This window comes from Astyanax mexicanus, chromosome 20, assembly GCF_023375975.1.
Source record: "Astyanax mexicanus isolate ESR-SI-001 chromosome 20, AstMex3_surface, whole genome shotgun sequence".
NCBI lineage: Eukaryota > Metazoa > Chordata > Actinopteri > Characiformes > Acestrorhamphidae > Astyanax > Astyanax mexicanus.
Genome location: NC_064427.1, coordinates 4,360,696 through 4,383,680, shown reverse-complemented (window position 1 = coordinate 4,383,680; position 22,985 = coordinate 4,360,696). Strand labels below are relative to the sequence as shown.

Genomic DNA, 22,985 nt, shown 5'->3' with positions numbered 1-22,985 from the left:
TTTACTTATAATACTTTAATTGTATAAAAATAGCACAAAAGTCTTACTTACATTGTGCTAGTGTACTTATCTGTACTAATAGATAATAAATAAATAATACCTGTACTAATAAATAAATATTGTAGAAGTTTTTTGAATTACATTAAACTAAAAGTGTACTTGTAAAGTGTATAAAACAAATACACTATCAAAGTTTACTTTCAAACATGTGATGAAAGCATTCTATTAATTTACTTTTAATATTTTATAGTACAAAGAAATAAAAATGTGACATAATTGTACTTACTTATTTTAAGTAAGTAAGAAAGTAAGTAAGTAAGTAAGTAATTACAGCATATTTAGACTTTTCTCTATATGTTTTAAGCACAATTCAGTATTGGCTCATCAGACCTCAAACATTTATTTATATTAATTTAGTAAATCTGCAGATGCTGCTGTTGATTAATAAGTGTCCAGGAAGACAGTAGTCCTGAGAGACTGGGATTACTGTTATCTTCTTAATGTGGTTACGCATCTCCAAGCTTAACAACATGACCTCAGCTCAGCGTGTACCGGGGGAGAGTCGCCTGTGTTACAGTAAAGAACTCCTCCAGTCTCTGTCCCAGTGTGTGTGTGTATAAGAGTGTGTGAGAGAGAGGGTGTGTAGGGGGGTGGGGTGGGGGGGTTATTTGTTATGCTGGTGGGCCAGTCAGAAAGAAGCTCAGGGATCTGGCAGTGAAAAGGAAGCAGCTCATTTGGGGTCTCTGGATTTGAACTGCTGCTGCTGTGAAGAACAAGAAGACCCTGATTTTCCATCATACTGCTCCTTTACGGGTGATGGAGCTCCTCAGCCTGAGGGCCCTGAGTCTGATCACACTGCTGCTGAGCGGAGGGGCACCGGCCGTGGTGGCGGTGCGGAGGATAAGTGAGGGCACAGCAGGTACGAGAGGTCAGGGCACGCGGGTGAAACTGACTTATAGGGTACTTAAAAGGAAGTGTGCTGTGGTGAATGCGTACTATAGTGAATGTGTGCTAGTAAAAGTGGATTACAATGAATGTGAACTATAGTCAATGTGTATTATATTTCATGTGCTCTACTGAAAGTGCATAATACTGAATGTGTACTATAGTAAATGTGCACTATAATGAATGTACACTATAGTTCAAGTGTCCTAGTGAATGTGCACCATAGTTCATGTGTACTATAGTTCATCTATACTCTATTGTAATCAATGTGTCCTAGTGAAAGTGCAGTATAGTAAATCTGTACTATAGTAAATAAGTACTATAATCAATGTGTCCTAGTGAAAGTGCAGTATAGTAAATCTGCACTATAGTAAATAAGTACTATAATCAATGTGTCCTAGTGAAAGTGCAGTATAGTGAATCTGCACTATAGTAAATAAGTACTATAATCAATGTGTCCTAGTGAAAGTGCAGTATAGTAAATCTGTACTATAGTAAATAAGTACTATAATCAATGTGTCCTAGTGAAAGTGCAGTATAGTAAATCTGCACTATAGTAAATAAGTACTATAATCAATGTGTCCTAGTGAAAGTGCAGTATAGTGAATCTGCACTATAGTAAATAAGTACTATAATCAATGTGTCCTAGTGAAAGTGCAGTATAGTAAATCTGCACTATAGTAAATAAGTACTATAATCAATGTGTCCTAGTGAAAGTGCAGTATAGTGAATCTGCACTATAGTAAATAAGTACTATAATCAATGTGTCCTAGTGAAAGTGAAGTATAGTAAATCTGCACTATAGTAAATAAGTACTATAATCAATGTGTACTAGTGAAAGTGCAGTATAGTGAATCTGCACTATAGTAAATAAGTACTATAATCAATGTGTCCTAGTGAAAGTGCAGTATAGTAAATCTGCACTATAGTAAATAAGTACTATAATCAATGTGTACTAGTGAAAGTGCAGTATAGTGAATCTGCACTATAGTAAATAAGTACTATAATCAATGTGTCCTAGTGAAAGTGCAGTATAGTAAATCTGCACTATAGTAAATAAGTACTATAATCAATGTGTCCTAGTGAAAGTGCAGTATAGTAAATCTGTACTATAGTAAATAAGTACTATAATCAATGTGTCCTAGTGAAAGTGCAGTATAGTAAATCTGCACTATAGTAAATAAGTACTATAATCAATGTGTCCTAGTGAAAGTGCAGTATAGTAAATCTGTACTATAGTAAATAAGTACTAAAATCAATGTGTCCTAGTGAAAGTGCATTACATTTAATGTGTACTACAGAATATATATGCACCATAGTTTATGTGTCCTTGTGATAGTACGCTATAGCAAAAGTGTACTATGATTAATGTGTCCTAGTAATTGTGCACTATAGTTCATGTGTACTAGTGAAAGTGCAGTATATTGAATGTGTACTGTAGTCAATGCGTACTGTAGTAAGCATGTGCTTGTTGAACTGTACATTAATGAATGTAAATGTGAATGTTCACTATAGTAAAATTCTACTATAGTGAATCTGTACTAGTGAAAGTATATTTTAGCGAACATTTATTTTCAGGAATATGTACTGTTAAACTGTGCTTTATTGAAAGTGCACTACCATAAATGTGCACTGGTGAAAGTTTTATTGACCATTTTATATCATTTTAACTATAGTATAGTATGTTCACTATAGTAAAATGTATTGGGGAGAAGTGTACTATAGTGAATGTGCACTAATAAAAGTGTACTTTAGTGACAGTGAAATATGAATGCTAATGTGTGTGCATTGTGTTTAAACGGCAATATTCCTCAAAATATTACAGACAGAAAATTCAAGATTTTTTTTATTATCAGACACTTAAACTTCCTCTACCATGTTTTTTAGGAACTTAAAAAGTTACTTGATGGTGAGCCATGTAGTGAATAATTCCTGTGGCAAATTATGGTTTACAGTGTTAAATAGATGCATTAATGCCTTTTGAAGTACTCTAATATGTGCTGTGATAAAAAATACAGCAGATAATAATTACAGTCTTAAAACTTTTACAGTACTGTAAAACTTATAGAATTATTTTATAGGTAATGTAATTATATGTACAGTATGCAGCACACTAGCTAATTCCTGCCAGCAAGTTACTGTACATTTCACAGTCTTTTTTATATATTATTGATTATGCATATATCATAATATTATAATCATAATGTGTATATTTTATTATGGCAGAATACCTCAATCCTCCACTGGACGTACAGCTGGAAAGTGTAAACTGCACCGCCATCAGTGTGAGGTGGAGAATGCCATGGAGACATGTGGGCACCATCACTGGATACAAGGTAAACTTCACCTGGCATTTCCAAGAATCCGTTAGAAGATTTAAGATTTAAGATTTAAAACAGGATAACATTTTATCAGAGCTACCCATCTCTGCCTGACGTCTACCAGAACTCCTGGGACACTTTCCCGCCATCGCTTTTCCTCTGATAAATTCGATTTTAGACAAATCTAATTTTCAATCTCAGCCTGTTTCAATCCCCAAGTCTTCCCACACTGCACTAAAAAAAAAAAAACACCCGGCTATCACATTTTTTTGTTTAGATGAATGTTTTTGGAATGTTACAATTAACGTTTTTTGAATGTTCAATCTGTTAAGTTTTCTGGATGTTCTTAAAATTGTATTTTTACGTTTTTAAATGATTTTGTAGTTTTGTAGTTTTTTAGTAAAGGCTAATAACATTCTCATGCAACGTAATAAGCTCTTTTTGTTATGAAACTAGACCAGTAACTGATTATTATATAACTAAATTTTTTTTTTTTTGTATATTTTGTCAACTCTCTCTGTCCTGTTATGGTTCAACACTTGGGGACAATGCGTTTGCAGCTTGGCTGTTATGCTTGGGCTTCTGTCCTAATGATGGCTTGGCTACACTTTTGCAGAATGAGCTCAGCTCCCTTCATTACCCATCCATGCTTTCTTCACTTATCCACTTAAAACATAGAGTTGGTTCTCAGAGATTTACTAGTATATACTAGTGTCTTAAAAAGTTCAATAATTTCAATAATTCAGTTTAAAATGTGAAACTCATATTATATAGATGTATTACACACAGAGTGATTTATTTTAAGGCATTTCGTAAAAATCATCTTTTACTGTTGTAATCAGTGTCTCAGAAAATTAGAATATTATATAAGACCAATTGGTACTTTTGGCAGTGTGGGCAGTGTGCCAAGTCCTGCTTGAAAATGAAATCCGCATCTCCATAAAAGTTGTCAGTAGCAGAGGGAAGAAGCATGAAGTGCTGTAAGATTTTCCAGGATAACAAAACTGCACTGACTTTAGACTTGATAATAAAACACAGTGGATCAACACCAGCAGATGACATGGCCAGAAAACCAACCCATAATGTTCTAATAGCTTAATGCTCTTCAGGACTGAACCCATCATTTGCAAGTTAGTCGACACAGAGATCAGTGGGGGTTGATAACATAATTGTCTGGGTTGTTCTACTCAAAGTTTTGGTTCAAGAAAAGAGAAGTAATGCAAATCTGATTAGGAGTCATGGGTCTGGAAGAAAAGGTGAAAAGGTCTTGTTCTAGAAGAGACTAGAGATCCTGTGCTTGAAAAAATAAATCTGTTTTTTATAGGTTGTCTGCAAGGAGAATAATCCATCAGGAAGTGATGATGAAGTAATGGTGGATGTTCCTATAAGCCTAGAAATGCGAAAAAGAGTAAGTGCATCTTGCGAAATATGAGTGAATGAGTTTCAAGTGGTGCTTTTTGTCGAAAAAGTATCTTTGGCGCTTAATAGACCCTCTTTTAAAAAAAAAAAATATTAGTGGTTTTCCATCATAGTGGAAAACCACAGATGCAATCCAACATTTAAAGAATCATTTCTTAAAATAGTTAAATACTTAAAAAAGAACTAACATCAGTGAACAGAGGACTAGTAATGTGCCCAATGACTTTTTGCATGACACTATGTGTTTTTACAGTGTTTATCATGTATTTCAGGTGCAGATGTATGGTCATGCACAATTTGTAAGTCCAGTTTTTTGCTATTACATACATCCTTTAAATAAAAAAAAAAATATAATCAATTTTTGTTCAAGCACTGACTGTTCTTTCTGTTTTGTTTAAATGTATTTATTTATTAGAGCACAGTAATTGGGAATCTGGAAGTGTCTGCTGAGTATTCTGTCACAGTAGGGGCGTACGGGTGGGCGGGGCAGGGACGGCCCAGCATGCCTCGGAGCATCAGCACCATTCCTGACGGTCAGATTTACAGATGTTATTAGGAATTATACCATAAAGAATTGAACAGTTAATGGTTACGCAGGGTTATGTGGTATATTATATATGGACATCCTGTATGTTTTTCTGTTATCTATAGATCACTGTATGCTCCCTGTTCCCCCACCTGAGCCCAGAGTAACGGCAGTGTCTGACACAGAGTTTGAGCTGTCCTGGAAGCCTGGTACAGGAGAGGGTAGCCCACCTGTCTTATACTTCCTCGTGTACTACATCAGGTATGAAATCTTTAAATTCATAAATGCACTTTTATTGTTTTATCAGTTTCTTTAATATTTTATTTTAATAGAGTGAGAATAGGCTACAGAAAAGGAGACACTATGTTTTTTTTGTATCATGCAGCTTGATTTAAGGCATGTCAGAGTGTATTTGGTATCTAAATGATGGGAAAAGATCTTAATGATGGGAAAAGTACACCTTGAGAGGCTCAAAACTGCAAAACCTGCTTGTTAACCCTCTGAATATGCACAAGTAGGTCATTTATGGGAACACCAATATTATTTTAATGTCTATTCTGTTTATTGTTGATGTAAAAGTTGAATTTGTGCTCTGCTGCAAGTCTGACTGATAGCTGTAGTCAGGGTTTATTTCAGTCAGTGGCGCACCTGTGTTTACTGTTGCCAAAATAGTAATACACTACAAATTTACCTGAACATTTTACCTCAATTTACTCCAAAGTGCAGGGTGTGAACAAGGTGTAAGATAGCAATGATACTAGCAAGGACTAGACTGTCCAATTTTGTGGTTACAATTTTTTTTTAGCTTATTATATGATGTGAACCATTCTTTTTTACCATTATTGTTATATAAATAAGTAGTTCATCCCATATATTTTTAATATATTTTTAATATATTTTTTTCCCTATAGATTTTTTTTTCTTTGATTTATTGCATGTTGTTTGCTGCTAATGATGTGTTAAATCTACTAGTGGATTTTTTTTTTAAATAATAATCTGTCTCATAGTCTAGACCAGGGAGAAATATACTGTATAGTGAGACCATTTAAAGACCATTTAAACCATTTAAAGCCAAGCATTGACAAGAAAGCACATCTTAAACCTGACGTGGAAAACCTGACTTTTCTTCTTTATGGGCACAGAATAGCGTTTTACTGTTAGCAACTCATAAACATCTTATCTCTCTCTCTACTTATTGCTTCCCAGATGCCCTATATACGAGCCTTATCAATGGATCAGACTCATCCCGGCGCTGTGGCTCTTCTGCTGGGTTTATGAGTGTCTGCTGTGACAGTTTAATAGCAGGGTTTGGGAAACGGCTAAATGTGAAACAGGTTGCTGCTGGACTGCCGAGGCCGTCTGGCTCAACGGAAGAGCAGCGACTGAAGATTGAATCAAATGATGCAACAGAAAAGACGCTCGTTCCCGCTTTCTTTATAAGCAGAAAGCTCTGGCAGCGCTGCTGCTCAGGCTGTTAGACTGGGAGGACTGAAGAGAGGAAAAGCAGTTTAGCATTAGCGCTCGCAGCCCAATGCAATGTGACATTATCGCAGGACCACACACTCAGATCAGAGAAAGACAAGACTTGGCCTATTGTCCTGTAGACTACCGGGGAGCTGAAAAGCAGCTTTTCGGGAGCATTTTAATTCTCCCGTCAATTCAGTTGAGTCAGGCAGCCTGGGAGCTGTGGAGCACGCATGTCAGACAGCAGCTCAGTGGTGGGCCGGAGATGCTCATGAGTGAACAGGGCTATTTATGTAGATCTGCGTTATTGAAAAGTTCTAGACGGCCTTTTATTCACACAGTGTCTGCCTTATTCATGGCAAACAGATGGCCCTTAACTGACTAATTCTGTCTAGCCCCTCAAAGCCGCAGTCGAAAACAGCTAAAACAGTTAAAAATGTTCACCCCTAACACCCTACAGAACTAATGGATTTTAGAAAATTCCATTGAGCAGAAATTTTACAATGATACTTAAAAATGTGCACTCTAAAAAGTGTGTTTTAGTCAGGAGAACTACAGTAATATTATGAGTAAGTTGAGTGAACTCACCGGCCAGTACAACTCAATAAAATGATCTCAGAGAACTTCAACCTGAAAACTTACAAATGCTTGCTGAGCCAATGAAAAAAAAAAAAATTAACCAATTTTTAGTACCAATTTTTTGTAGTATACTACACGTGTCAATGCTATTTCTACAGTGTTGGTTCATACAGCTTTCCCATAGGCTCCTGGCACCATATATTTGCATATTTGCGTATCTCTTACTTACCATCTTTGTGTTGTCTGTTGCCCAAAGCTACCCTATCCTAGTCGTGCATTAGTGTGATATATGTGTTGGTTGACAGGCCTCAATGTTTACTCTTCTACTACAGTGTTATGCTGTCAGTATTGGCAGTTCTGTAAAAATGTGCTAAATATGTTGAGAATACCTATATATAGACACAGCATTTTTCTCCACTACTATCTGCTCAAGCTGCTTGGTTGTTGCTTCCATGTCACAGCCTGGATGGGGCGAAGTCAGAAGTTTATCTAAAATAAAGTAGTAAATAAAAGTAACTGAAAAGAAATTAAATAACCTCCAAGATTACTGCAGTTATATTGATTTAAATTTTAAAAATAAAAAAAAGTTCCAAAATACACAAAACTAAAGGTCAAATTGCAATTTAAAAACATATTTTATATCACTGATAGAATCTAATAAAAAAAAAACTTGTGAAAATGTCAAAAAAGGGACTTTTTGTCTTGTTTGGGCTACTGCGCTTGCACAGATCTCCATACTGAGGGGGTCTTTTTTTCAGAGACATTATAAATTAGGAGGAGACTAGTCACTGGTTAAGATATTAATGGAAAAAAGTCAGAATGGTCTCTAATAATGAAAGAAGTCTGCATTTATAGCTATTTCATGTAATAGCTGTATGTGATGTAGCTATTTTAGACAATAAACTTGAAAAAAAAAGTCCAATTTTTTTAACCATTGACGTTTGTACCTATGTTCAGACCAGAGATGGACACTGAGTGGACGTCTGTCAAGGTACCAACACACACCCGCTCCATGGTTCTGAGAGGCATGAGCCCGGATACACAGTACCAGTTCATGATGCGCGCTGCTAACATGTATGGAGAGAGCCATCCAAGCCCGGTTACTGGACCCATCTGGACACTCAGTGAGTTTTTGTGTAACAGAATAGAGTGAATCTATAATAATAAATGTATTCATTTAAAAATGTTTATGTAAATGAGTCTAGAATGTTCTCATGTTACCTGGATCAGGTATGTGATTGTGTAGGGTAGTAGGAATATATTAAAAATATATTGCTGGGATGATAACTCTAGGACTGAAAATACTGCCTGGCCAGAAAAACTTCACCACCAAAAAAAAGGTCACACTCTAATATTTGGTTGGACCTCCTTTAGCTTTGATTGTTGCTTTACGCATTCACTGTGGCATTGTTTCAATAAAGCTTCTGTAAAATCACAAGATTTATTTCAATCCAGTGTTGCATTAATTTATTCATTTTTCACCAAGATCTTGCAGCAGCACTGATGATGGTAGAGTCTGACCACTGCACAAAGCAGCTCTTCTCCATCCAGCACATCCCAAAGATTCTCAATGAGGTTAATTAAGATCTGGACTGGTGAACTCTCTCTCAATCCATGTATGAAAATGATGATGTCATGCTCCCTGAACTCTGAACTCTTTCACAATTCCAGCCCCATGAATCCTGGAATCATTGTAATCTTGGAATATGGCCGTGTTCATCAGGGAAGAAAAAATTAATCCATTGATGGAATAACCTGGTCTATATTCAGTATATTCAGGTGGTCAGCTGACCTCATTCTTTCAGCAAATACTGTTGCTGAACCTAAACCTGCAGACCAACTGCAGCATCAACCAACCCCACATCATTTACTCACTTAAATAAATCCAGGTGGAGACTTTTTTTTTTACCAGTCAGAGTATATCTGTGAATATCTAAAGTGTTAGTGTTGCTTTAGTCTTTATAAACAGTTGTGATTCTTGGTCCTCAGGTATTGAAGAAGACAGCAGTGGCCAGCAGCCCTTTATGGACCCTCAGCTGAATGATGATCACTCCAGTGTTTATGACTATGATATAGATGTCTTTACAGGAGAGGTTAGAGGATCTTAATTTGTTCTAATGTTCAGTTCATAGATAATATACAGTATTTGGTAATAAAATGACTCTAACTTTATTTTCCAGTTGATGCATGATCTCCCTGGAAATCAGGAGATCAGATCATCTTCAGGAAAATCAGCATCTCAACCAAACTCCAGCTCTGGCTTTACAACAACAATGCCTACTGCTCCTTCATCACCAGAACCTTCCTCATCCTCATCCTCAGAGCCAGCCTCCACCACTGCAGCCCCAATAGCCTATGTTCCATTAAACCACTGGACAGGACCAGTGAGGAGACTGCATGATCTGCCCTGTGAGGACACAGCATGTCCCCCTAACAGCGTCTGTATCGATGACTACGGTAATGGAGGCTCGCGCTGCCACTGTGCACTCGGCCGAGGTGGAGATACCTGCTCAGAAGGTGAGAGATGCTACGAGGCCTGATTATGAAGTGGTCAGACTACACTGTAAGCCCAGATAAGTTTAATTTACTTATTTTTAATTTATCAAATATTTAAAAAAAATTGAGAAAAACGGTTGCCTTAAAAAGTTAAGTATTACGTTATGAAAACTTAAGTTAGCATAACTTAGAACATCAAGTTATTACACCCAAAGGGGAAGTTGATTTATGTGTAAGGTAGCCCAGGGTTCAGGAGTTATGGCCAATAAATGGCTGATGATTTTAGTAATGTTTTAGTAATAAGGTTGGGCATCTTGGTAATATGACCCTAACTACTGAAAATGTCTTCAGTTTCTGAATCAGTTTCTCTGATTTTGCTAGGTTTATATTTGAATAAAATGAACATTGTTGTTTTATTTTATAAACTACAGACAACATTTCTCCCAAATTCCAAATAAAAATATTGTCATGTAGAGCATTTATTTGCAGAAACTGAGAAATGGCTGAAATAACAAAAAAAAAAAGATGCAGAGCTTTTAGACCTCAACTAATGCAATGAAAAAACAAGTTCATATTCACATTTTTCAGTTTTAAGAGTTCAGAGATCAATATTTGGTGGAATAATCCTGTTTTTTTAATCACAGTTTTTTCATGCATCTTGGCATCATGTTCTCCTCCACCAGTCTTACACACTGCTTTTGCACAACTTTATATTAAATATTCAAGCAGTTCAGCTTGGTGGTTTGATGGTTTATGATCATGAATCTTCTTCCTCTTGATTATATTCCAGAGGTTTTCAATTTGGTAAAATCAAATAGAGTGGTCTCTATTTTTTTTTTTTAAATGACTCTTTCTTTCTTTTCTTTTTTTGTGTTCTTTAGCTGTGGCTGTGCGGTTTCCAAGGTTCACTGGATTCTCTCACATTGCCTTTGAACCACTGAAGAACTCGTACTACTCATTTGAACTGATTCTGGAGTTCAGGGTAAGAAGCATTACATGCTTAGCTCTCACAGAGTCGTGTTATTGAAGTCTATGGATGCTAGTTGTGTTAGAAACTGTTAATAACATTAGCATGTTGCTGCCCTCCACAGGCAGACAGTGAAGATGGCCTGCTGCTGTACTGTGGGGAGAATGATCAGGGGGAAGGGGACTTTGCCTCTCTGGCTCTGATCAGAGAAAAGCTTCACTTCAGGTCAGCCTGTAGGTGATCTCTATAGTTCAGGAGAGGCCGTTCTGCAGGAAATACAGTGTAAGTGATGTTTAATGAATGAAGGAAAGTGCTGTCTGTGTCTGCAGGTATAACTGTGGTACTGGAGCAGCTCAGATAGCAGCTCAGAGTCCTGTGAAGCTGGGAGTGTGGTACACAGTGACGGTGTACAGAGAGGGTCTGAGTGGTTGGCTCAGAGTGGACAATGACACACCGGTTACTGGACGCTCTCAGGTGAGAACATGTTCGCAAAAGAGTATATTCCATTTTTTACAAGCTTAAAGCAGATATCAGCATTTTGAATATGTAAATAATAAAAAACAAATACTTTATACACATTGATTTCACATTAAAATAATAATAAATAATAAATATACAATAAAACGTACATAAAATATGTTTGTATATTTTTGCAAATATATTATAACAAAAAAAAAATCTATACATCATTTAAGCCATCATACAACTTATTCTGTAACATGGAAGTAACATGAAGTAGGTCACCAAACCAACTGATCAATTCCAGCAGGGATTAAAAAAAAAAAAAAAGCCATGTCCATCAAACATTAAAATAATCTTAATTGTAATTGAAAATAAATTATTATTTTAGAAAAAAGTGTTCAATTAATCATGGTATTAATTTGTGGACATATCAATCAGCAGTAGTGGTGATCACTTAAAAATTATGGTTTTAATTATAGTTTATTGTTCTGTGATTAATAATGAAATATAATAATAGTATAGTGTGATTTAGAAATGGAAGACTAAAGCCTTTTAAATGCATATTTTCAGACAGGAAACATCTTTAAAACAGCAAATTTTCATGTAGAAACATCCCAAAAACAACTAATTTTCATTTAGGAAACATCTTAAAAACGGCAAATTTTCATGTAGGAAACATCCCAAAAACAGCTACTTTTCATGTAGGAAACATAAAAAAAACTGCTACTTTTCATGTAGGAAACATCCCAAAAACAGCTACTTTTCATGTAGGAAACATCTAAAAAACTGCAAATTTTCATGTAGGAAACATCTCAAAAACGGCAACTTTTCATGTAGGAAACATCTAAAAAACTGCATATTTTAAGACGGGAAACATCTTTAAAACAGCAAATTTTCATGTAGAAAACATCTCAAAAACAGCAAATTTACAGGCAGGAAAATGAAACTTCTTAACTCTCAATGGAAAGTCAATGAAAAAAATATTTAAATTATTTTAGAGCATTCCTATTAGTCTATTCAACAAAAAACTCATGGAATTCGGCTGCTATTGAACTTCTAAAGCACAGAAATCAGACACTCCTCCTCCTCGTGTTGTTTTTTTCTCACACTGCAGGGCGAGTTCACCAAGATCACCTTTCGCACTCCGCTTTACCTCGGCGGGTCACCTGCCGTTTACTGGCTCGCCAGAGCTGCCGGAACCAGCCGGGGCTTCCAGGGCTGCGTCCAGAGCCTCGCTGTGAACGGCAGGATGATTGACATGAGGCCGTGGCCTTTGGGGCGAGCTCTGAGTGGGGCAGACGTAGGTGAGCGGGGCGGGTCACGACTGTGTGTTATCACCTTTAGCCTTCCACCTCGGCCACCTGTAGGCCTGCTTCCTTCATACTGATCTGATTTAGGAGGTTAAAGCGGCTCCGACTGAGAGAAGAATCAAAACCTCAACCTCTCGTGGTGCTTTTGGTGACTTTAATTAGATTTAATCTGCCCTCTGTTTGAGGTGGGGCTCTGTGAAATCAGATATTAGTAAAGCTGTTAGCTCATGACCTAGTGCATATGTGATTTTTTATCAGGCTGTGGAACAATTAAAAAACTCTAAGTTTCAGTAGCAAACAGCATATTTTGGTGACAACCTACATAAAGACTTTATAACACATGCATAAGCATTTAATAACATTTAATACACAGAACTTTGGTGCTCTTGAACAGCTCATGTCTTTAGTAGCCAGGTGACACAATATGTTTCATAATATAAATCTATATAAGTCTGTATCGGCATAAGAGCCCTAAAGATAAAGGGATCAATATATATCACTGAAAATTTTTCAGTAAATCAGTTCAAAATGTGAAACTCTTATATTATATAGATCTATTTTAAGCGTTTATTTCTTTTATTGTTGATGATTATGGCTTACAGAAATTTTGAATATTATACAGTATAAGACCAATTGGTACTTTTGGCAGTGTGGGCAGTGTGCCAAGTCCTGCTGGAAAATAAAATCCACATCTCCATAAAAGTTGTCAGCAGAAGGAAGCATGAAGTGCTGTAAGATTTTGGACTTGATATAACACCATTCAATTAATTGGTCTTACACGCTTAAAATAGATCACATGTTTATATTTTGCACTGCATTACTGAAATAAAGTAATTCTTCAATGATATTTAATTTCTTTTAAGATGTACTAGTAAAAAACTAGCTCTGGAAAAATGAGACCACTTAAAAATGATGAGTTTTTTTTTTTTATTTGACCAAATTGAAAAACTCTGGAATATAATCAAGAGGAAGATGGATGATCACAAGCCATCAAACCACCAAACTGAACTGCTTGAATTTTTGCACCAGGAGTAAAGCAGCATAAAGTTATCCAAAAGCAGTGTGTAAGACTGGTGGAGGAAAGTATGCCAAGATGCATATTCCACCAAATATACATTTCTGATCTCTTAAAACTCTGAAATCTCTGCATCTTTTTTGTTATTTTCAATCATTTCTCATTTTCTGCAAATGTATCTGTATTTAGAATTATAAATGAGAGAAACTGATTCAGAAACTGAGGTTGTCTCTTATTTTTTTTCATAGTTGTATATATATATATAATCTGCAGATGGAAATAATCAGCAAACTGAAACAAAAACATGAAGGGGAGGAGCTACAGATTAAATATTTCACACAATATTGAATCATTTTCAGATGCATCTCATTCACTAATGTTTTTAATTCAGCTCAAGTTGAAATATGTTGTTTACCAAACTATAAAGGGAATGAAATGTCATTAGTAATCGTCTGTGGTGTGATTTGAGTGTGATCTGTATTGTTGGTGGCAGGAGAGTGCAGTGATGGAGTCTGTACAGATGTTAGCTGTGAGAATGGAGGCGTTTGCTACGCTAACCGGGCAGATGGCTACATCTGTCTGTGCCCACTCGGGTACAGAGGCCCGCTGTGCCAGGAGAGTAAGTGCCCATCTGTCACCAACCATTAAAATACAGAGTTTTAAACTGTTTTAATGATCAGTACAGCTACACAGCGTGGATTAAGGTTTACAGCTGAGACTGACAGTGTTCTGCTTCCTGTACAGCCTTCTCTCTTTTCCTCACTCACTTTAACGCTGCTCTGATGCCCTACCTGAGCGCCCCCTGGCCGCGCCCGGCGCAGTACTACCTCTCCTTTACTGAGTTTGAGATGACCTTCCTGCCTGAGGCCTTCGACGGCACTCTGCTCTACAGTGAAGACCTGGACAGCAGAGACTTCCTGTCAGTGGTGATGGTGGAAGGACACGTAGAGTTCCGCTTTGACTGTGGATCTGGAACCGCCACAATCAAGTGAGTACTGTCATGATACCCAATATATCCAGTATCATTCGTTAATAAAGGTAAAAAATAAGGGGCCAATTAAAAATGACGAGTTTCTCTGATTTTACTCAAATAAAAAGATCTGGAATATAATCAAGAGGAAGATGGATGATCACAAGCCATCAAACCACCAAACTGAACTGCTTGCAGTTTTGCACCAGGAGTAAAGCAGCATAAAGTTATCCAAAAGCAGTGTGTGAGACTGGTGGAGGAGAACATGCCAACACATGAACACAACTCTGAAGCTGGATAAGTTGTGAATTTGGAAAAAGCTCCATCTAGCTGCAGAATATTGACATTACAGATTATAATGAGTGTAAAATCATTGTTTACTTATTCTCTGAACTTTCATAGAAGAAACTTTGTAAGGGCTTGTATGACAGGAGATAAAACCCATATAAATATTTTTACTTTCTAATGTCTAAAGTCAAGTTAGAATTGTGCAGCCTTGGATATTGGATTACGGCATTGTTAATGGGTTATACTTTATTTGATTCATTCCTACATAGAGGCTGCATAACACCTACATAAAGTATTCATAAAGCGCTATTTGGCTATTAACGACTAGCTTATGCTACTACTCACTACATTATATACTATTCAAGTTCTATAATGATGTTGAGGCCCTGAAATGAATTCTTTCATTCATCAGAATTTGATACACATTCAGTAGATGTTATTTCATCCCTAATTAACATTTTGTCCTGTTATAAACAACATCTTTTAATCATGCATGTTATATTAGCACATTGTCATTATTTCATTCAAGTCTTATATTATGTTGCGAGTACTAGCATAAGCTGTTTATTAATAGAAAAAAATAAATTAAATATTTTTAGTTAAAACACACATTCAAATATTTGCATAATCTCAAAGATTTATTTTGTAAACAGGCCAAGTCTCACTGTCTCAACACATGGATGGCATGTAATACATTCTTTTACTGAAAACAATGTACTACATGTCATCCATGTGTTGAGAGAGTGTAATATATATATATTTTTAACTAAAAATATTTACATTTTAGGAATTATAATATATTATGTATCATAAATTATTTGAGTAATATTGTTTAAATAAAGTAATTGTAATTAGGTAATATTCTATGCAGAAATGAAGTAAAGTTTTCTAAAAGAAAGGATTGACTGCAGTTCAGTTCACTTATTTACTCTATGTGATATTTAAGTCTTGAAACCGAGTTGAAGTTACTTAAATTTATCTGAAATTCAATTTACTTAAAAAAGCAAATGCAGAAAGTTGCAAAACGTTTTTCAAGTGAATTTTACTCATCATTGTTTTCAGTGTATCTGGATAGGGGTTTTATTCAACAATGAGAAGCTGGAATAAAAAATAAAAAAAACGAGCTGAAATGAAACAGGAGTAACGAGGCTATTTTTTAAATGTAAGGATTAGAAAGTTCAGATAATTGTATTAAGTATTGTAACGAAGTATTTGTACTTCATTACTTGAATTCTCTGTATCTGTGTGTTTGTATCTTCTGCAGGAGTGAGGAGCCGGTCAGTCTGTTCAGATGGCACGAGCTCAGAGTGTCCCGCACAGCCAGGAGGGGCATCCTGCAGCTGGATAACCTGAGGCCTGTGGAGGGCATGGCTGAGGTAGTGTAATGTTATGTTAAGGAGGGGGGGGGGGGGGGGGGGGTCGTCTCTGCTCTGCATCTGTTTGTGATTTCCCATGCTCCTCTGTTTCAGGGGGCTTTCACTCAGATCAGGTGCAGCTCTCCGCTTTATATCGGAGGCGTCCCGAACTACAACCTCGTCAAGAACAGCGCCTCAGTTCTGCTGCCCTTCACTGGCAGCATTCAGAAGGTACTATACGTCAGCATGCACCAAGAACATAAGCTACACTGCAGTATGATTATTATGATAGTTTTTTTAAAGAATGAACCAGTAGTCCTTTTAGAACTGTTAGAACTAAAGGTTGGAAAGCAGGTCGCAGTTCTCGCGAGCGTTGGTCGCGGCCGCCTCGGAAAACTTACAGAGTCTGGTTTGAGCTCAGAGGAGCTCCGGCACAGACACGAGAGCACCGCTATTCCTCCTATTACACCTCAATGCAGCGCTGCAGTGAGTTTCAAGCTGTAATTTTACTTATTTAAAAAGGTCAAAAACCAAGAAAATCCTGGCTAGTGCTGCTTTAATGTGTTTTAGAGTAAAGAAAAAATACTTTAAAAAATGAACGTAAGTCAATCCGAAAAATTTCAAGAACTTTGAAAGTATCTTCAAATGCAGTCCCAAAGACCATCAAAAATTAAATTATGATGGAACTGGCTCTCATCAGGACCAACTCAGTTATCAGCCTCAGAAACTGCAAGTTAACAGCACCCCAAATAAGAGCACCTAAATGTATTTTAGTTTGTTTAACACGTTTAAGTTTACCACATTATTCCTTATGTGCTCCTTCATAGTGTGGATCACGTCAGTATTTATCATTTGGACATGTAATGTTGATATATACAAATACAATCAGCTTACAATATTGTTGAATTACAGTTTCAGAGTTTATTTTTTATTTTTTTTTTAGAATATTTTTTTTATTGTATCTTCAAATTCCAGGCCTTAAATATTGAAAAGGCGTTCTTTAATATGCATTCTCATAAAATGTGTCAATAACGATCTTAAAATGACAATAATATTGTTATTGTACAGTATATAATTCAAAAGTGTTATCATGACTGGCCTATTTACAATGATAATAAAGAAAAATGAATGATATATTGTATGGAAATAATTGTAAAAAACTATGTTATTGTCATTTTATGATATGTTTTGACACAGATCATGCATAATAATGCAATTATACCCTTTTAAAGAACAATGAATATTTAGTAGTTTCAAATATTTAGATCCTGGAATTTGAAGATACAATAAAAGTAGATATTCTAAATAAATAAAAGCTAAATTAAAAGTTTAATCTGACACCGGCTTCCAACAATATTGTAAGCTGATTGAATTTGAATGTATTGGACTACATGTCCAAATAATTAAAAGTCTTTATTCTGAATGTGTGATAATGTGTGTGATAATGTTCTGATATGTGTTTCTTTGCTCGTCTAGGTGACAGTAAATGACCGCGTTGTTCGTCTCACAGCTGCTTCAGTAAAGGGGGTGAATGTAGGGAACGCAGTTCACCCGTGTGCAGACAGCCTGTGTGCCAATGCTGGAGTGTGTCGTCCAAAACATGACGGCTATGAGTGTGACTGTCCTCTCGGGTACAGAGGGAAACACTGCCAGAGTGGTAAATCACACACAGCACTGGTTCTCCAGACATCTGTACTGAAATCAGTGTGGATTAGCTGGTTGGTTGGTTGTTTTTGAGCTTTACGCCACCTTGTGGTCATTTATCTGTATCACACTGTTTCTTCTCTAGCAGACAGTGGAGCTGTGGAGATTCCCCAGTTCACAGGCAGAAGCTACCTGATGTATGACAGCAAGGACATCCTGAAGAGGTTCGCTTTTAGACTTGCAACTTAATTAAGAGACCATTTCTGAATCCCTTTCTCTGATTCTGCTATTTATAGGTTTATGTTTGAGTAAAATGAATATTGTTGTTTTATTCTATAAACTACAGACAACATTTCTCCCAAATTCCAAATAAAAATATTCTCATTTAGAGCATTTAATTGCATAAAATGAGAAATGGCTGAAATAACAAAAAAGATGCAGAGCTTACAGACCTCAAATAATGCAAAGAAAACAACAAGTTCATATTAATAAAGTTTTCAGAAAGAGTTCAGAAAGCAATATTTGGTGGAATAACCCTGGTGGTTTTTAATCACAGTTTTCGTGCATCTTGGCATCATGTTCTCCTCCACCAGTCTTACACACTGCTTTTGGATAACTTTATGCTGCTTTACTCCTGGTGCAAAAATTCAAGCAGTTCAGTTTGATTTGATGGCTTGTGATCATCCATCTTCCTCTTGATTATATTCCAGAGATTTTTTATTTGGTGAAATCAAAGAAAGTCATCATTTATGATAGATATTGAGCTATTTAAATGTGTCAAAGGATTCTCTCTCCATCCTGTTATTTTGAGAGAACCCGCTCCTTTAACGAGGTAGTGTTTGACACTTGCTGATTAATGTTCAGCATTTATTCTCCCAGTCCCATTTCCACGCGATGGGTTGCCGGGTATTGAACACAATCACAGCACACAATCAGTGTGCTGCAGCCATGGAAACAGGGGAGCTGACTGTTTTTCTCCTAAATGATAAACTCATCCCTGCTGTCTTTGGTCTCTGCAGAATATCGGGCCCAAGAACTCACGTCCAGCTGCGTTTCAGGAGCTCGGCTCAGGACGGCCTGTTGATGTGGATTGGTGACACCAACATGCGGCACAACAGCGACTACATGTTCCTGGCTTTACATGGAGGAACCGTCGTCTTCAGGTTGGTACAGATCTCTCTCAGCTGTTAGTTTCCAATATGAACTATAAAGTTAGGGGTCCATGTTTAGCATGTTGCGGGTATTTTATATTTTTTCACTTAAAGGTACAATCAGTACGAAATGAGAACAAGTGTGTAAAACAGCTACAGCAGTCTGAATACCCTTCCCTAGACAATAAACTCACATGGGTTGCCAGATTAACACACTCTAGTTTAAATGACTCTGTGCGTTTAATGCACCCCGGGTTGCGTTAGCTAAAGCCAAAGTCCTTTCCCTGCAAAAACCCACTGCTATTCATTTTGCTTTATGACAGGTTAATTTGAAAATGACTAAAATATGCTAAGAATGGTTCCAATATTTTATAAATTTTACTGCTTTTACCACTTAGTAAAAATGTATTTTTTTTAGAAACTAGAAACATTTTTCAGAGTTCTAGAAGTATTACTCAGACACACTAATCATTGATTACAGTAATAATAACATATCATCATATTTCACACCTCTAATCGTGGTTCTCCTGCAGTTATAACCTCGGCAGTGGCACCAACACACTCAGAGTTAATGGAACGTTCATCGATGGCAGGTGGCACACGGTCAGAGCAGTCAGGTAACAGCCTCACTGAGGCAGAAAATTAAAAATGTTAGATATTAATCTTCCATAAAATGATTTTTTTTTTTATATTTTTAGCATATTTCTATCAGCATCTGTTTAAATACCTGCTCTGTTTCTGCAGGGACGGACAGATGGGTAAACTGAGTGTGGGAAGCTCCACCACCAGAGTGGGTAAATCACCCGGCAGAATGAGACAGCTCAACACCAGCGGCGCTCTGTACATCGGTAAGCTGAGCTAATGAGGATAAACATGGTGATGATGAGGATGATGAGGATGGTATAAACATAGCAATAAAAGCTATCATAGATATGTGAAATCTTTTATAGGCTTGTGATCTTTAGGCCAGCTGTCAACTGTACAACATGAGGCTTGTTTAAGGACATGTCAGTGTGTCTTTGCTATCGTAACGACGGGAAAAGTACATCTTAACCGGCTCGAAATGTGCAAAAAAAAAGCCTTGTGCTAATTCTCTTAATTAATCATGTGTGTGTTTTGGGCATAACATGAAATAAACTTATCAGCATGTCACTTGCTATTCTCTTTAAATGCCAGGGGCCCTCGATTTTGGCAGATTGCTATTTTAGTGGTGCAGTGTCCGTATGTGTGTAACAGTGTGAGCATACACCTTCTTTGACAATTCACTGCTGAGATAGCAATGAATGTCTGACAGTTGACGGTTGACGTCTGCCTATATATTTTTTTCAGTCAGTGATGCACCTGTGTTCCTGTGTTTTCTGTTGCCAAGATAGCAATACACCAGAAATGTATCTAAACATACATCATTTCTAGATTACCATGCTTATTGGCATAGATATATTCAAAAGTACTGTTGTTATTTAAACAATGCAGGCTGAAGGTGTGAAAACAGACTGTGTAAGAGAGATGGGGTGTAAGATAGCAATGAGCATCGCAAAGCCCCTTGCGCTGGGTGTAAGAGAGAGTCCAAACTCTCTGTGGAATTGAGGACAACTTTTATGGAGATGTGGATTTCATTTTCCAGCAGGATTTAATACACTGACCACACTGCCAAAATTGGTACCATTTGGTCTTGATAATAATAATAATATTCAAATTTTCTGAGACACTGATTTTTTTTTTTTTTAATTGGCTGTAATCCATAATAATCATCAAAAATAAAAGAAGTAAACACTTAAAATAGATCACTCTGTGTGTTTAATACATCTATATAATATATGAGTTTCACATTTTGAACTGAATTACTGAAATAAAGTAACTTTTCAATGATATACTAATTTTTAAAAATGTCATAAAATGAAATTGAGTTACTATTATGTTATATATTCATGTCCCTTGTGCTGCTAATGGCAATAACAATGAAGGTGATCATGCACTGAAAAAAATGATGAGTAAAATTTACTTAAAAAAAGTTTCACAACTTTCTGCATTTGCTTTTTTTAAGTAAATGTAATTTCAGATAAATGTAAGTAACTTCAACTCGGTTTTAAGACTTAAATGTTACATTGAGTAAATAAGTGAACTGAACTTCAGTGATTTTTTTTTTAAATAAGATTTTCTTCATTTATTTTTGCTGAATCAATCCTTTCTTTTAGTAAACTTTAATTAATTTCTGCATAAAATATTACCTAATTACAATTACTTAATATATACAATATTCCTCAAATAATTTATGATACTTAATGTATTATAATTCCTGAAATGTAAATGTTTTTAGTTAAAACACACATATTGCACTGTCTCAACACATGGATGACATGTGATACATTCTTTATACTAGTATGCTAAAAAGAATGTATTACATGCCGTCCATGTGTTGAGACAGAAATAAATAAATCTTTGAGATTATATAGATATTTGAATGTGTGTTTTACTCTATTTACTATGTATACTATGTAACATTTAAGCCTTGAAACTGAGTTAAAGTTACTTAAATTTATCTGAAATTACATTTACTTAAAAAAAAGCAAATGCAGAAAAATGATAATGATAATAATGTTGTTTTCTATTTCAGGTGGGATAAAGGAAGCCTCTTTTCATATACCGTACCTGCGAGGGCTCGTCGGCTGCATGTCCCACCTTACTCTCTCCCCTGACCATCACCTCAGACTGATAGAGGACGCGTCTGACGGCAAAAACATCAACACGTGTCTCAACTGAGGCCTGCTGCCTCCGTCACATGATCCAGACAGAGCCATTGAGATCTTGCATCAGATGCAGCATGAGGACGTGCTCGATTGCAGAGAGTTAGGCAAAGCAGTGACCCTTAACAACCTGCGACAATCTTCCTGAAGCCTTACGACATTTACTGAAGTAGCATGTTCCACTAAAGCTCAAACAGTGGAAAATGTGAACATGTTATATATCTCGCTGTTCGTGTGCTTGTTTTAATGGGAATTCACACAAGAGGCCTTCAATGGGTTTACAAGGACTGTTGGAATAATAATGTAAGGACTCTCATGAATAACCAATACACTCAATTATGAAACTCAATGAAACGGTTGCAGAAATAGCTGCACCCAGATGGACGTATATTAATGGATTATAATGCTATGGTGAAGAAAGATAAAGGTTTCCAGGAATCATAAATTATCTAATATTTATACTAACATGGAAAACTCTCGGTTATACAATATACAACCCAGAAAAAAAATGAAGAGACCACTTCAGTTTCTGAATCAGTTTCTCTGACTTTGCTTTTTATAGGTTTATGTTTGAGTAAAATGAACATTGATGTTTTATTCTATAAACTACAGACAGCATTTCTCCCAAATTCCAAATAAAAATATTTTGTCATTTAGAGCATTTATTTGCAGAAAATGAAAAAAGGCTGAAATAACAAAAAAAAAATGCAGAGCTTTCAGACCTCAAATAAAACAAAGAAAACCTATCAGAATCAGAAATTAATATTTGGTGGCATAACAATCACAGTTTTCATTTATCTTGGCATGTTCTCCTCCACCAGTCTTACACGCTGCTTTTGGATAACTTTATGCCACTGATGGCTTGTGATCATCCATCTTCCTCTTAATTATATTCCATTAGGTAAAATCAAAGAAACTCATCATATTTAAGTGTATATTAAGCTACACGTACAGAAGTAGTGTGTAACATGAGTGTAACGCTGCATCATGCCAAATGTCCCAACATGTAAAAAGTTGTAGAGGTTCCTAACAGAGTTTTGTGATAATCCATCATATGCACATTGTTGCAATAGAGCACATGTGTCAAACACAAGGCCCGCGGGCCAGATGTGGCCCGCCACGTCCTTTTATGTGGCCCGCGAGACCTTGTAAGATCTTAGTGTCTATAATAAATAGGTCAGGAGCGTTCTTTGACCAAAAACTACATTTCCCACAATGCTTGTCGATTGTATTACCCGCAAAGTCACGGCTTACTGCCACTACACGGCAGTGTAGTCATTGATGTGGAAACCCTGCCGGAGGGAAGGCGTAACTTCGCGGATGGAATTG

At 36.4% G+C, this 22,985-nt stretch overlaps 1 protein-coding gene across 1 annotated transcript; it reads left to right on the top strand.

The window, feature by feature from the left end:
* The first annotated feature begins 693 nt into the window (after positions 1-693).
* On the top strand, positions 694-22,726 carry LOC103042987 (pikachurin). The gene is made up of 23 exons (XM_022680909.2): positions 694-919; positions 3,172-3,281; positions 4,591-4,674; positions 4,958-4,984; positions 5,101-5,218; positions 5,337-5,472; positions 8,212-8,378; positions 9,244-9,347; positions 9,435-9,771; positions 10,632-10,732; positions 10,842-10,942; positions 11,047-11,191; positions 12,294-12,483; positions 13,998-14,123; positions 14,249-14,492; positions 16,027-16,138; positions 16,232-16,348; positions 17,594-17,774; positions 17,907-17,985; positions 18,781-18,924; positions 19,446-19,529; positions 19,657-19,760; positions 21,527-22,726. Exons 1-23 carry the CDS (start codon positions 817-819, stop codon positions 21,670-21,672), a joined length of 3,060 nt encoding a protein of 1,019 aa, XP_022536630.2. The 5' UTR covers positions 694-816; the 3' UTR covers positions 21,673-22,726.
* Positions 22,727-22,985: the final 259 nt, after the last annotated feature.